Genomic DNA, 16,005 nt, shown 5'->3' with positions numbered 1-16,005 from the left:
CCTACAAACCAGCAGAAATCGAGACTCATGAGACCAGGAAATACTTTCCAAACTTCAGTTGTACAATTTTGATGAGCCCATGCAAATTTCAAACCGTTTCCTGACCTTTGCTGGCTGGAGTGATATCATCTGCTGCTGTTCACTATTTTATTTTCAGAGGTGTTCTTCTGCATACCTTTGTTGTTAAAAGTGGTTTTCTGATTTCCTGTTACCTTCCTTAAAGCTTGAAGCAGTCTGGCCATTCTGCTCCGACATCTATTTTACAACCACTTTACAACTTTTTATTCTGCCAATTTCAATGCCCACTTTGAACTAGACATTTGCATGAATGAACAATTAAACAAGCATACCTAATAAAGTGGGTGTATTTTAAAAGCTAGTACAGGCTTGCATTTGAACCACTTTCCACAAAATAATGCTCTGATTAAAGAATATGTTTTGGTTGCACCATGTTTAGTATGAAGGTGCAATATCTGGTTTTGAAGTAATTGTTTTCAGAAATATTTGCTTTGCCGTGATTACATAAATACTAAACTGACAGTAACTAAATACAACTTGAAGCGCTCCCACCAGGCCCCAGAGTGTGAAGTCAATGCCAGATACTTTAGCTGTTTAAAGAGCCACACGCACATGAAGTTACTAAACAGATATTAAGCTCTAGTTTACACAGCATGACTCCTCCCAAACAAGTAGACCAACAGGATATAAACATGAGCACTCATATCACTTCAACATGAAAATATATCAATTTATGACATATGTAAATATAAAAAAGCAACTGTAAAAAGACAGAAAACACAGGATTCACTGTTGAGTGGTTGTAATTCTTTTTTTTGTTGGTTTTGTTTCAAATGTGCAAAGTACCAAAATTAATTTACACCAGAACAATCAAAAGAAAAAAACAAACTGTTTCCAATGTCTTTAGATGGACAACGCTGCAGCTTTGCCAAAACGATTCACATTTCACACACCACAGATGACGGCATGAGTTTTAAGTCTTGTCATTTTTAGTGTATGTGTGTATGAAAAGATCCCTTTGGTACAAAGACCTTTGCCAGGGATTGTGTCAGTCAATCTGCGAAAACAAAACAAAACAAAAAAAAACCCAAAACCCTCAACATTTGTAACGTTGCCATAGAACAAAGTTCTGATTTAGGGAAGGATAAGCATTTATCCTGACCCCTGGTGGAGAAAACGAAGTGTCTCTATCACACATCTCTCTTTGTTCAAACGTCTTCTGAGTCTCATACACAGAAAAAAAAAAAATCCATCTGTGTAAAAATTCAAAACCCATTAAAGTTCAAGTACATTTCCAGTTCGACTCATTGGTATTGCAGCCCCTGCAATCATTCAGTGTGGCAGGGTTGTGATCCTCATGCTTTGACTTGCAATTGGGTACGACACCATTGGGGTGGTGGCGTGACTCATAGTGATCCCGGGAATCGGCTGAGTCATGGACACTGCCACAGGTGCCACAGATACTGCCACTGGCGCCATAGAAACAGGGGGTGCCATTCCCTGGGCAATGGTCTGTGCGAGGGCGGCTGAGAGGGGGGTTATCTCAGGATTGAGGTGTGGTGGAGGAGCTGTGGGTGGGGCTGCATTGGTTTGGGGGGCTGCAGGGGCACCAGCGGGAGCTACAAGGTCTTGCTGGGTGACTGGCCGAGCCTGTAATGGAGCACTGCTCAAGGTGGTGTGAGTCTGGGCGATGCTATGGTTGTAGGAACTCACTGAACCTACGGGGGGCGCCAGATTCTGCTCAGTGGGTGCAGGAGTTGAAGACAGTGTCATCACTTTGGCTTGGCTTCGGAACTGGGCGTTCTGCTCCAGGAGAACCTCATTTGTGGCAATGAGATTGGAAACCTGAAAAACACATAAGAAAGAGTTTAGTATAAACAGGCAGAAAGTTCATGACAGGAAACACAGAGACTTTAAATATTTGAAATACGCAAAGATATAAAGGAAATCATTTACAAGTAGTCTTACACTTCGTGTTAACTTATCACATAGTTTTACAGAGAGAGAAGGCTAAAAACGGCAGAATCTGAGTGTTTGCGTGTCTCATGATGTTACAGAGTGTCTTTTCCTTTTACCCCCAAAACATCCAGTGGGCCTTTTTGTCAGGTGACTAAAGGGGAAACAAATTCTTCCCCATTTACTCCTGCACAGCTTCACTTCATATTAACTCTTCAGTAACAATTTCAGCTCATTCCCCTTCAAGTCCACCATTCTACTCAATAGGCAGAGCATTTACAGCAGTCTAAACTCTGTGCTTTTGGACAGCAGATGATCTCAGTTCTTACTAATAACATTGACCATTTTAACAGTGTGTTGCTGGGTTCTTTTCCAACATTTCGATCCCATCTGATATGATGGGATCGAAATGTTGAAAAAAAGCCCAGCAACACAAAAATGTGTCATTAGCATCCTCCAAAGAAGCAACACATAAATAGGTTCCTGGATGACTCTTTGTTTAGATCAGCAAAGTTTGCTTAATTGTAACTACATGAAATAAAGTCCCCTTTGTCACCAACTCCTTTCACCTTATATTTAAAATGTTATTGTAATGTTAATGTAAACTGTTGATCGCTGGGATTTTAATATACAAGTCTGTCAGCAGACACCTAATCACACTTCTAACAAACATGGGACGAACATTCTGGTGGATTTTTGGATATACCGCTGAGATGCTGTTTGGATCGGCGTTTTCTTTGAACCTGTCATGTTGAAAAATCTTTCCAGGATGTGTCATAAAACACCTTGATAAAGTTTCCGTTTAGTTGGAATTTGGCAATGCTTGTTTTGTATGTATCTCAGTAAAAAAAAAAAAAATGACTGAAGCCATTTACATTCTGCATCGGTGGCATGACTCCATTCCCAGGAAGTCATATTATGATTCTTATACCTACCTGCTTTTTCAATTCTTCCACTCTCTTCCTTAGCAGGGAATTTTCTTCCTCTAGAAATCTGTACTCCAGAGGACGAGGCGGCAAGGTGGCTTGAACTCCCAACTCGTAGTGCCCACCTCCACTCCCATCTGTCAGACGCAGCCCCTCCAACCGTCGCCTCTTTAACTGTAAAGTGGTGTGGTCCATAGAGGTCTCCAGGCAACCAGCATCAAACAGACCACTTTCAACCAGAGGATCAAACATTGAGCATGTGCTCCTGTCATAACGTCGCTGTCCAGATGAACTTATGGACAGACACCCACTCATTCCACTTCCTCCTACTCCTCCAAGACCTGAGATACCTGGATCTCTGCAACCACCCAAGCCAGGGCAGCCGGTCCCCATCATATTACCTCCACCGCCTGCGCCACCTCCCACAAGTCCCTGCATTCCTCCGCAAGCACCTCCTCCTCCACCCATGCCTCCTCCAGCATTCACAATGCCACTGACACCTGGCCCCATAACGCCACCCACTCCAACCCTGGTTGGTTCATATTCACAGTCTTTTTTGACATGGCGAAATTTACATTTATTGCCCCTCTGGCACTCTCCTTTCAGGAAGTCTCTACAGATGGGAACCTCACCGCGGCTATGGGGGAGATCCATGGGGGAGAGGCCTAGCCGTGCAGCAACTTTCCCTCTTAGTCTGAGAGGTAACTCTCCCGTCTTCTTGTAATAGTCCTCATCCTCTTTGGATCCGTGGACAAAGCGACAGTTGGAGCGCATGCACTCCTTATTTTGATGATCGTGACAAAAGATGAATTCGTTCTTCTGCACTCCCAAGTCTGGTACCTCGTTAAAGTCTGGGTGTCTGAAGCGACAGCGCTTTCCTCTCTTGCAAACATTGCGTATGAAGTCCCGGCAGACGCCATCCAAGGCCAGTCCCGCACCTTGGCCTCCACCGTTCCCATAGCTGTTGCCATTTCCGAGCGCTCCTCCTCCACCCATACCCCCAGAGCCAGAGACGCTTCCTCCGACACTACTTCCCGAACCTCCTCTGCCCTCTGCCGCACTCCCTGCCAAACCAGACCCGGGTCCCCCTTCTTCACCCAGACTACCACCACTCCCACCACCACCTGACAGGTAGGAACTGTCCCGGTCAGGCATGGCGCTCGGCCCAGCTCAAGGAGAAAGGAGCACTCATGTGTGTTTGGGACTGGCAAATGTGAGCTGGCAAACATTCACATACACAGAAGTAGTCATTAATTGTTTCTTCACACTCGAAGTATTGCAATCTGCTGTTTAATTACCTGCAAGACAAAAACACGAACCCAGCATGAGATACTGGCAATAGAACTAAAACGGGAGATTTGAATATCGACATGAAAGACAACAGGACATGTATATGATTACCTTAGACAAGGTAAGGACAGAAATTTAGCACGTGACAACACATCGTAAACAATAAATAGCCCTGCTTCTGTTTACATGGTTCTTTGGTAAAACACTACAAAACATCAACTAAATTGAATGCAACCGATTTCAACCAGTAAATAATGCATACTCTGTCGTATTATATTCCAGAATAAGTTAGCCTAAATGTTACTACGAAACCGTCGTCTACCCTGGGTAGCTAATGGCTAGCGAACATCTAGCTAACTGGGTACTACTGCAGTCTTACCAAATCGAAGGATAGAGAAGGTTCCAAAGTACAGCTGAGAAGCTCCCACGAAGAAACAACTTCCTCTAACTGAGTCAACAGACACCGCTGCTAACAAAAGCAAAAAAAACTTGCATTATTTTAGCGGTTCCTCGAGGCCCTGGTGCTGTTTACCACATTTCTTAATGCAGCTTTCAATACCAACGAAGAAGAGCGCCGGCGTCTTCCTTATTTTTTCGCTGATTGGGATTTTCTGCCCTCTATTGGTGGAAATGCGGAACACCACCTTAGCGTGTTCACAATTTGTTCATTTTTAAAACCACGAAATAATTTCGTGCACGACGTAAAGTTGGATTCACGGAGTCGTGCACAGTCTGTGAACGAGGTCACTTTTTCTTTCGTGCCCATGTATCACAGTTTTTGTCGTAAGCTCCATAGAAATTGTCGTAAATACACCAACAACTGCTACTTTTGGTGTACTTTTACTACAAGCAGTGCTGACTGGAGACTTTACGGCGTTGTGTGGATATGAAAATGAGACGCTAAACCACAAGGTCTGCCACACTTCCAGATAAACTGTTGTGCACATGACGACGTTTGTTTTGAGTTCCTCCTCACTCTCTCTGTGCTGGGGCGCTCCTCAACATGGCAGCGCAAGGTGCTTCCTACTGGCTGCGACTCTGCATGCTTCTGCTGCTCTGTCTATCTGAAGCCCTGTCCGAAGAGATAAACAGAAATTACTACGACACTCTTCATGTTGAGCCAACAGCAACGGACAGCGAGATAAAAAAGTCTTTCCGAAAACTGGCCGTGAAGTACCACCCTGATAAGAACAAGAGCGCAGATGCTGAGAAGACTTTCAGGGAGATTGCTGAAGGTAAAGGATGAAAGGATGCTTCATCCGACACACGGAAACGTTTACATTTTACAGTGTAAATAAGTGAGGAGTTTTATTACTATTATCATCATTATCATTAGTATAATATTTTGTAGTAAACTGAAAATTACTTCACTCTGGAAGAAGCTGAGGAACAACAAAGCCACAAAATGGAGTTTAGTTAACTGAAACTACTCAGAAAAAAGGTTTGAAAATAGTTAAAATTAAATTTAAAATTATGTTAAAAACTAAAGGAATGTGTGATTTCAGAAAAAAAAATTCCCCTGATTAAAAAAACCGCTGTTCTTCCTGGCAAAAGTGCAAAAATGTACTTGTTATTCCCATCAAAAAAAAAAGAGAAGATGTAAATAACTGGAGGCCAGCTGGCTCTTGCAAAATGAAGTTAAGCTGCTAGTTTAGTTAAATGTAGCTCACTACTCTCTAACATTTCACACAGGTTGGTGTCTGGGCAGCTTTAGCTTTAATATTTGACTCTAGAGGACTTTGGTACACAGACTAGTTCATAATTGAGTCAGTGACTGCAAGGTGCCGAGGCGTTGTGGTTGCTTGTTTGCAACCACACCCCTCCATCACCAAAGTTGACCTTTTCCCCTCTAACTGTGTTTCCTTAGCCTACAGAGTCCTCTCAAACAAGGAGCAAAGGAGGGCGTATGACCATGTGGGCCACGGAGCTTTCCTGAAAAATGAGGACCTACTCAAGCCTGAGGATGAGTATCAGACAAGCTTCCACTTCAGCTTCCCAGACTTCTTCCACGACTTTGATGACAGTCTCTTTGGTGGACAGTGGCGCTTTCACCAGGAAGAGGATGAGGAGGATGGTCGTTATGATCACTACAGTTTTGAGGGGGAAAGATTTAGCTTTTATTTTGGAGATCCAGATGAATATGAAGAAGAGTACTACTTCTAAAAGTTTTTTTCTCCCTGTGCTTGGAATGACTGTTACCTTTTAGCATGTTTTCTTTTATCAATAATAAAGTATTCTGTCTAAAATGCTCTCTCAGTATCTGTTTCTTGTATTCATTATGTAAAAAAAAATCACCTAAACAGACCCTTTGAACCTGTTTGCATTCTTCCCCCTTTTATGGTCTCACTTATAAATTCAGCAGCTGTGGGGTTGTAAGGCTGGCTGCTAGATAACCGACTGAGCCGTTATGCCACTTTTCCTGTGTGGGTGTGTCGAAGGTCCAGAGTTACTCACACGCCATTTACTCATCTTTTTCCTTGCGCCAGCACTTTAGATTTGGCACAGTTTTACTCCATTTCTCATGGGACCATTGTGCACTTTGACCCAAAGGATATCCTGTGCATTCTCAACACTTGGAGCTCGAGCAGACTAAAAGGCAACAGGCAAGAGCTCTTTCCAGTTTTATGTACTTTTATCACGCTAAAAGGACAAACCACAAAGGCAGATAAAAGACAGACTGCTAGTTTGCAAAGCTGACAATGATGGTGAGTACGCCTGTAGATTTTGCAGGATTTGTAAGCCTCTGAGTGTCATGTGACAGGCGTTTACTCCTCGCAGACATGAGTACAGTGTGTGCTGAATTACATTTTTTTTTCTCCCTTTAAATTTAGTTTGAGCATGAATGCGACTTTAATCTCAGCCTGTACTGATACCATTAGACTGCTTCTGCTGTGCTGGACTGCTTTTGACCGCTTTGTTTTTTTAATTGCAGGAAGAAGTGAAAGAAACTGCATCTGTTCTGAGTGTCCATGACGACAGCATCAAAGTTACAGAGGTGTTGAAAGACGGGGACACTCTCACCTTTATCATCGTATCTCAAAAGGTGAGATTCATTAGACTGTCATCTGGTTAGATCCAGGCAAATAACACAAGAACCATAGAATCTGTCAGCTTATTTATTTGAATTATGATTTTCCAAAAGCAGTTGGTTGTCTTTCCTTTCTGTTCCAGCTCTCTGGTACAGGGGAATACCATGTGGACCGGACCTATGAGGATTTTGAATGGCTGCAGCAGCACTTGTTCTCTCAGGGGGATGTGCCAGGAATACAGGGAGTCATAGTCAGTACTTGTTATTCTTTAATGTAGCTTGTATGTGCTTATTTGACAGTAACAGGGTCAGGGCTGGAGTACTGGTGGCTTTAGTGCCACAAATGTTGAATTTGTGTGGTGTTTCTATCCAAGATACAGTCGTGGTTAAAAAAAAAAAAAGTAAACCCTCTTTCAGTTCTTGTATTTGAATGTCAGGATATAATAAATTATCCAGTCCTTAGAAGTTCTTCAATCAGGTAGGTACAACCTCACATGAACAATAGCACATGACATATTACAGAATGACATCATTTATGTAACAAAAACTCTGCCAAGCAGAAGCAGTGTGAGAAAAACTAAGTACAACCATTGATTATATAGCTTGTAGAACCACCTTTTGGCAGGAATAATTTGGAATAATGTTTTTCTGTAAGACTTTGTCAGTCTTTTACATTATTGTGGAGAAATGTAGACCCATTCTTCTTTATAATGTAACTTCATCAAGATTTTTAGGCATTCATTTATGCACAGCTCTTTTAAGGTCCCACCACAGCATTTAGGTCAGGCTGATGTCTGGACTTTGGGTCGTTGTAACATCTTTTCTTTCTTTTCCTTTTTAGCCCTTCTGTCACAGATTTGCTTCTGTGCTCAGGATCATTGTCCTGTTGTAGGACCCAGTTTGGGCCATTTTTAGCTGTTGGACAGATGGCCTCACATCTGACTCTAGAATTCTTTGGTGTACAAAAAGCATCTCTCCTCCACCACCATGTTTAGCAGTTGTTAGGAGGTGTTTGTCTTGATATGCTGTGTTTGATTTTATTTGTCCAAATGTGGCACTGCACATTATGGCCAAACATCTCCGCTGTGGCCTTGTCTGTCTGAAGGATATTGTTCCCAAAGTCTTGTGATTTGTACTAATGCAACAATGCTAAGCTGTGCGAGAAGAGGCTTTCTCCTTGCAAACTTTCCAAACAACCCATATTTGTTGAGTCTTTTTCTAAATTTACTCCTGACCTTTAACATTTAAAAGGCTAGCTCTTGAGATTTTTCCATAGATTGCAGTCAGCCCTGGTGGGCTGGGTGGGATGTCCACTCCTGGGAATATTGGCAGATGTCTTGAACTTGTCAATAAGCTTTCTCACAGAAAAAAAGATGAACTTCAAATTCTCTGGTAGTAGCCTCATAACCCTTCCCAGACTGATGAGCAACCACTATTGCTGATGCAATTCTGATGAATTTCTTGGAACTGGGATAAAGTGAACATCTGTTAAGTATTTTTTACACAAAGTTCTATGGCTGCATAGATTCAAAACCCCCAAAATGCGCTGGATTCACCCAGACCCACAAACATGGGCTGAGTAGCCAAAACATGAACACCACACAAGGGTTAAATGAATAAAGACACAGTGTAATATGTCATGTATTGTTGTGTATTTGAGGTTGTGTTTAAATAATGATAATGATGAGTTTAAAGTTCAATTATTTAAACCTGCCAAGGACCAGATGACTTTTATTGTGTCCTGGTATGTAAAGAATTAAAAGAGCGTACTTTCTTCTTGCTATGATTGTACTGCTTTTGTGGTTTAAAGTCCTTCCTGCTTTTCCTTCCTGTGTCCTCCTCTTTTGTAATCAACTGATTTTATCGTTGCTATTTTTGCCAGCTGCCCCAGTACTGTAGGGAATTAAGTAAACAATGTAGGGACTACTTTTTTCAAAGAAAGTCAACAGTACACCATCAGGGTGTATTTTTTTATGTTGTTTCCTACTATGACAGTGTGTGTTGATGTTCCTTGTAATGTATTACACAAGCACATTGTGTAATATCTGATATAGTGCATAGAGTTTGCATATCACAACCGATCTAAGCACAGAGTAACTTTAAAATGCACGAAACTTTCACAAGCTCGTATTTAAGAAATGTTTTAAGAGACAAATAATGGGATAAAAAATTTTGTATAAAATAATATTGTCTTCTTTTTCAAGTTCCCTCCTCTTCCTGCAAAGCCCCAGGTGAATGCATCTCCCAGATCTATAAAACAGCTTGGTGAGTACATCTGAAGACTGCCTGTGCACAAAGACAAACATTTCCCAGTTCTGATGTACAGTGTCAAATGTGATGTGAAGTGGTGTGGTTAAAATGTCAATAGTTTGCTTGCAGGTTTCCTTGCTTTAGGAGAGTGTCAGCCCTACTGTAAAGCATTAGAAACGTTCCTGCAGCAGGTTGCTGCACACAGCATACTCAGCAAAAATAAAGCCGTGGAGGTCTTTCTGACCAGCTCGGATGTAAGTGAACACAAACAGCTTTTTGGCAGCTTTGCCAAGCTTCAACTTTAGAGCTAGAATCTCATGTTACAACAGGTTGTCACGTGAAACCTTGTGATGAGGGAGACTGACAATAAATGGTTAAACTTTCACCAACATGATAGAGATCCATGTGACAGTACTCATTCATTCGGCTCTTTATATATAAATATATATGGCCTTCCAAATGAGATTGTATCCACAAAAAAAAAGTTTTTTAAAAGGGTGAGAGTTTGCGTATGTAACCTCTACTGATGAATTCACATCAGTCAGATATCACCCTGTAAATAGCCAGCATACAGTTCTTGTTACAAGAAGGTGGTTGTTTGGGTTAGAGCAGGGTGTCTAATAATCAGGTCAGTGGTTAGATGTGTGTGATGCTGATAGCACTGCATATACAATAAGAAGCACTGTAACTGTGGTCAGTGTGGCTTGTAGTGTAAAGAAGGTAGAAAATTGTCATACAAATGCACAAACATACATGGAAATACAGTCTATAAAGCCAAAGCAGAGTTTGTACAATTCTAAAAAGATTGATAGTCACTATTTGATATGAGAACCTTTAGTCTTCAACACAGCCTGAACTCTCTTAGATAAGCTTTCTTATCATTTCTTCAAGTAGTGTTCAGTTGTCCAGATTTCTTTAAAGACATTTAAAGCTCTTCTTTGGATGTTGCCCTCCTTTTGTTCCACCTTGTTTTACATGTTTTACATTGGCTATAGACATTCACTTTATAAGAACTGTTGCCACTGAGGCCTGTCAGACTGTTATCTTTGGATATTTTTCATTAATTCAGCTGAAGAAGTGGAAACAAATGACGTGTTTTTGTCACAAGTAGCCCCAACACTGGTTCAACCCTCGAATTAGGTGCTCTTTTTATGCTTGAATTATTCATAGGCCACTCATAAGTGGCTTAATAAAGACATCTCTCTCAAAATGGTCAGGTACAAGGACTGTACTGAAAATGAGTGAAAAAGCAACCAGTGCCCAAAGAAAAACTTTCAAAGATTTTCAGAAAGCCTGGAGAACTATTGCTTAGGACAACCTTAAAAATGACAAGAAAGTCTGGCTGCTTGGACACAAAATATCAGGAAATGAGGGTCAGCACAAGACTTTTGCACAGTACTATATATCCAGAGTCAGATACACATGTAGAAGGAACGTAGTATCTTGAAATATATAAAGTCAGTGTTGCGTGTGTTACATCTCGATGATACGTTTGCTTCCTGTGTGTCGAATTCTGCCCAAACGTTTATTTTATTAAGCTTTAATAGTTTTCAGCTTGTACATTTTACCAGCATATTTCAATGGACATTTATAACAAAATGTCATTTGCTGTGATATGTTATGATATTCTGTGTAATGATAAATGATTTAAGCTTTTATTATGTCCTTACATTCAGCCTCCAGGCAGACAGAAAGTAAAGAAGAACATTTTCAACAGACTGAGTCAAGCTGTGGAGGAGATGAGAAAAGAAGGCCATAAGGTACGCATCTGGGACTCATATATAGGCAGAAATTGTCCAGAGAAAGTGGGGGGTTAATGCTGTTATCAACGTGTCTGCAGGATGTGGATGAGTTCTTTCAGAATGAACGGGATCATAACCTCGTTCTAACCGGCTGCACCAAGACTGCAGCTGAGGTGAGACGGTCACCTATTGCTTCTCGGTCTGTTTATTTGTCGTCGTCGTCTCCTTTTCTTAGTTTGATTTCCAAACATTTCCCTTCTTCTTGCAGAAATTCCTAGATGTGGTAGCAACAGAGCAAAGTAAGAAAATTATATAAGTGTGAAAGCACAGAAAAAGAATTGATCCATCGATGTTGTTTAAGATTTGTGTGATCAGATTCGGCAGATGATAATTATGGTGTTATGTACACATGTTTTTGGGGCTCAGTGTCAGCTGAATTCATCCAATGTGTGGTATTAGAGTGCTCTGTTTGCTTGCAGAAATAGCAGTGGCCTGTGGACACTTCTCAACTGCTCTGCATCTCTGCGTGGAACCAGGCGAGGATCCTGACAAACAGGCTTTCTCTAGGTTGGAAACAAAAACATTAGTACTGGACTCACACCATTATCATGTGTATTCAAAGGAAAAGCATCTGAATGATTCATATAAGTTGTGATAAAGCTGCATACATGTATATATGTGTCTTTTCTTACAGGGTTTGTGTGAAATTATCAGAAGTGTTTGAATCTATAAAGGTAAGCTGTTTGTTTTTTCTAATAGCATCACAAACAGCAGTGCACTTGTGCTTTGCCGCATCGTGTGTTTGTGTGTGGGCAGAAAAATATGACGAGTGTTGCTGAGAACAACGTGAACACTCTTGGACTGGGCCTGGACCTCGAGTCACGTTATCAGGAGGCGGAAAGGGTGTGTTTTCTAGTTCTGCAATCATTTCATGCTCATCGTATACATGCTGCCTTCCTTCCTATATTGAATCTTAGATTTCTGGTTAGATGCAACATGTTTGGAGTGAATATTGTGACTAAATTGTTCAGCGTGTAACACAATTATTATGTCCAATAAAGGAGATGCTCTTCAGGAGAACCTGCAAACTAGTGGAGTTAGAGAATGCCCAAAGGAACGTAGAGAAGGCGAAACCTGTAAAGAAGGCTGCTGTGAGTGTCTGCACCCATACTTTAAAAGCATGGTCAGATCTGCACATTTTCTTGTAACCAGCAGGTGTCAGCAACGTGTCTGTTAGTAAGAGGAAACGGCATTTGTTGTGGGCTTTCTGATGTAGACTTAATGATAATAACATGCGCTTCATATTCATCAGATGGAAGAAGTGAAGAAAGCAGCAGAGACTGAGTTTGAGCACACTTCTGGAGTGGCTAAGCAGGAGGTAAAGTCCACAAAAAATAACTGCATTCCACACTTTCACGTGTCTTTCCACAGTGGATTGGTTTGCTGAATTCATGTTGTTGCCATGCATTTTCTGCATCTATTAATATTGATGTGACGTGATTCTTTCAGATTGTACGTTTTCAGGGAGCGCGCGTGAAAATGCTGCAGCAGGCTCTGGTTGGTTGGTGTGAAAAGCAACTTCTTACAGCCAAAGAAAGTGCTGACCAGTTCAACCAGCATCTGGAAGTCTTTAGGGGAATGGCCTAGTGACCTCTCTGGCACCCTCTCAAATTAGCATCCCCAGTAAATCTAATCATAGCACGGGGCAACCCAAACCTGTCCTTCACTGTGTTGTGCTGCAGTTTGATGCTTTATTGAGTGTAAATAGGGAAATGTAAGCAACGGAGAAAGATGTCCGACTTCAACTTCTAGATAACACACACACACACACACACACACACACACACACACACACACAACACACACACACACTCACAGAACACAGACACCACACACACACACACAGACCAACACACACAAAGACAGCTTTTCTATTTTCCCCCATTCTCTATTAAGATGTACTCACTCCAATAAAATCCAGGTAGAAATGATTGTTTTGAGATCTTATCAGTGGGTTTCATCATCCGATAACACTGCCGTGCGTGAGCGAAGGTTTATGTGTTCTATATTACACTGCTGAGTTTGTGCTGAGAATGTATTGTGCTGCTCTCTAGCCAGTACATCAGCTGGGGGTCACACAAAATAAAGTGTGATGAATTGATTCCCAAAGTACCTGCTTGCCTCTGTGTGTGTTTCTTACTCCTGGATCATTAATCAGTTGGTTTGACTGCTTCTGCAAGGACATGGCAGCAAGGACAGCCTGTGTTGGCCTTTTTGAAATGATTTTGGCTCTTTGAAAATCTCTTTGAACATTTTTTGACACCATTAAGATCTCTTGTAAGGTTTGCCATGATACACATAAGCTAAAATTTTCTAATATAGTCTCAATATCTGGTGATGTAGGCCTGTAGGTTCATATCTCAGTCCTGCTGTGTTCTTCATTGCCTCTCTTGTGACCTGTGATCTCTTAGCTGGCAGAATTAGGAGTAATGGTTTGCATCCTAAGGAATAAGTCAGAAAGAAAGATGAGTGTCCTCTTAAGAAGAGAGGATGGAAAAGCGATTTAGCTAACAAAGGAATTAAAGGATGTAATGCAATGCTAAGAGTTTCCTCCCAAACTGATAAAAAAAAAAAAAACGAGGGGAAGGATTTGGTATCGTTGTGGCTTGCAGTGAAAGTCTGCCTGCACTTGGCATTAGAGGGCATGCTCTCATCCCCTTGTGATACATTTCCCTCACGGTCTGACAACCTGAGATCATTTTATATCGCTATCTTCCACCCTCACAATTACTGCCCTTCCTCAACCTCAGGCAGATGCTTACCAATGAAAAAATACTCCTAACCTGCATAGATTGTGTTAAAAACATCCACCATTGTACCTTTTTGAGGGTGGTCTCTTGAGAAATTCATTAAGTGCGATCTCATTTTCAAGAGACCTAAGTGCCGATGTGCTCATGTATAAGATTGCAATGTTAACCCTTTTTGGTTCTGCATGTAACCTTGTTATCATTTTCTACAGTTAAGGAGATTTAAAACATAATTTTCAAAGAATTGATCTTCAAATAGCACAAAGGTCCAGCGTTCATCCGAGGAGGTCAGTACTAATCTCCAGACAGGCCTATTTCACAGCAGCCACTTTGCCATGAAATAGCAGGTAAACACAGGTGTTCAGTGGGTACAGAGCATTAAATTTATGTGCTATGAAGCACCTGGGTTTACCAGATATTTCTTGTCTAAATGGCTGCTGGGAAAAAAATCTCATCCATCTAGTTCTTGGACAGCTTACTGCTGCTAGGACTAAAAGCAGGGGATCAATAAACTCATACAATTATGAGTGTACATTATTCCTAGCAATCTGTTCACATGGATCCAACATATTTCTCCGAGGCTCTGCTTCATGTGACATGTGAGAGAAACGGTTGATCAAGTTATTAAAATATTTGAGATTTCTCCCAGGAAAACCTTCATCTGATGGTGGTGCAAAAATCAGATCACCTACTGTAGGTCTACTTAAACATTCAAAAAATGCTACAACGAGATATTCACTGCTCAAAATAATTAAAGGAAACGCTTTCAAAAAGCATATATACTGATGTGCACTGGGTATTGTGTGAGGAACAAACTGATGCCACTTTGCTTGATAGAAATTTAAAGGATTAATCAACAGAGGGCTAAATCCAAAGACAAAAAACTGAAGTGAAAGAAAAGATGAGGCAAGCCGGTCTATTTTACTGAAATGTCATTGCAGTCACTCAAATACTGACCAGATCAATATCTCTGACTGACTTGATGCTAAAAAGCTATTCTTTAAGCTAGCCTTAAATTTTCTTGAGCAGTGTATTTACATGTCAAACATGCATTTTAATCCCATAAATGTGTCCAGGTTAAAACCACCGAAACAAAGAAAAAACATGTTTTTCAAATGAGCTTTCATTTAAAAAATGCACGTCATTATTTTAGTCCCATGTTTATTGGAAAAACAACATTTAGACTAAGTTTACAGCAGGTCACCGGCAGGTCACTGCAATGCTAGTCCACATTTTACACCCCTTTTTTAATGCTGTCGAGAGGACGATAAAAAGACATTAGTTTTCGGCGCAGCACGTTTATTGATCATTAAATCCAGCAGTTTCATCATTAAGGTTTTGCTCCACATTTCTGTGGTTTATTGGTTTTAATGGAACACTGTAAATGGTAAATGTGGGAAGTTTATGGAGCATTTCTATTAAGTTTTAGATTTTACTTTTATCTACCCAAGAAAAACATTATGAATGTGATACAAAGCTACATGGTGTGTAATGGGACAAATGCATTGGGCTGTGCTTACAGTAAGCAATCCAAGAAAAGCCTGCATGTTTTTTTTTCTGGAGAATTCATCATATTGCAGCATTATACCTTGTGTTATTATTCATTATCTGTGATGCTTCCATCCCTACTGCTTGTCAGTAAAACCAGATGAATTTCACATCAGGGGAGCCTCATTTTTGGTGCTTCCATTCTGGTGTTCGCAGGTAACTAGCACACGATGAGTGCTCTCTCTCTCTCTCTCTCTCTCTCTCTCTCTCTCTTCTCTCTAATCTCTCTCACCTACACCAACACACACACACACACACACACACACACACACACACACACACTAATGAGAGCTGTTCTCAGCAGCTGAGAGATGACCCAGATAAGGACAGAGGGATCATGGCAACACTGTGTATGGAGTGTGTGTGTGTGCCTGAGTGTACCTCCCCCTCAAAACATGGACTTGGAGCTGCTTCGCAAAAGTAGCTCATTAATTCCTCAA

At 41.1% G+C, this 16,005-nt stretch overlaps 3 protein-coding genes across 4 annotated transcripts; 2 read left to right on the top strand and 1 right to left on the bottom strand.

Annotated features, from left to right (window-relative positions):
• Positions 1 to 813: 813 nt before the first annotated feature.
• zc3h10 (zinc finger CCCH-type containing 10) lies at positions 814 to 4,745 on the bottom strand. The gene is made up of 3 exons (XM_005924870.2): positions 4,570 to 4,745; positions 2,910 to 4,198; positions 814 to 1,863 (listed from the first exon to the last, which is right to left on the bottom strand). The coding sequence occupies exons 2-3, from the start codon at positions 4,053 to 4,055 to the stop codon at positions 1,351 to 1,353; spliced, it is 1,659 nt and encodes a 552-aa protein (XP_005924932.1). The 5' UTR covers positions 4,056 to 4,198; positions 4,570 to 4,745; the 3' UTR covers positions 814 to 1,350.
• Positions 4,746 to 4,870: 125 nt separating this feature from the next.
• si:dkey-28n18.9 (sorting nexin-6) lies at positions 4,871 to 13,001 on the top strand. Of its 2 annotated transcripts, XM_005924867.2 has the most exons (15): positions 4,871 to 5,425; positions 6,058 to 6,895; positions 7,123 to 7,233; positions 7,362 to 7,469; positions 9,423 to 9,483; positions 9,598 to 9,722; positions 11,145 to 11,228; positions 11,309 to 11,383; positions 11,479 to 11,509; positions 11,690 to 11,777; positions 11,905 to 11,944; positions 12,027 to 12,113; positions 12,272 to 12,361; positions 12,523 to 12,588; positions 12,720 to 13,001. In XM_005924867.2, the coding sequence occupies exons 2-15, from the start codon at positions 6,890 to 6,892 to the stop codon at positions 12,855 to 12,857; spliced, it is 1,110 nt and encodes a 369-aa protein (XP_005924929.1). In that variant the 5' UTR covers positions 4,871 to 5,425; positions 6,058 to 6,889; the 3' UTR covers positions 12,858 to 13,001. The 2 variants fall into 2 exon arrangements, with proteins under 2 accessions (XP_005924929.1, XP_005924930.1); XM_005924868.2 differs by lacking the exons at positions 4,871 to 5,425; positions 6,058 to 6,895 and having other exon boundaries at positions 9,587 to 9,722.
• LOC102289285 (dnaJ homolog subfamily B member 9) lies at positions 5,194 to 6,353 on the top strand. The gene is made up of 2 exons (XM_005924869.3): positions 5,194 to 5,425; positions 6,058 to 6,353. Exons 1-2 carry the CDS (start codon positions 5,194 to 5,196, stop codon positions 6,351 to 6,353), a joined length of 528 nt encoding a protein of 175 aa, XP_005924931.1.
• Positions 13,002 to 16,005: the final 3,004 nt, after the last annotated feature.

Source organism: Haplochromis burtoni, unplaced genomic scaffold (assembly GCF_018398535.1).
Source record: "Haplochromis burtoni strain Fernald_Lab_line unplaced genomic scaffold, NCSU_Asbu1 Contig_79, whole genome shotgun sequence".
NCBI classification, from domain to species: domain Eukaryota; kingdom Metazoa; phylum Chordata; class Actinopteri; order Cichliformes; family Cichlidae; genus Haplochromis; species Haplochromis burtoni.
The sequence above is the reverse complement of the archived record's forward strand: the minus strand, read 5'-3'. Positions and strand labels throughout refer to the sequence as shown.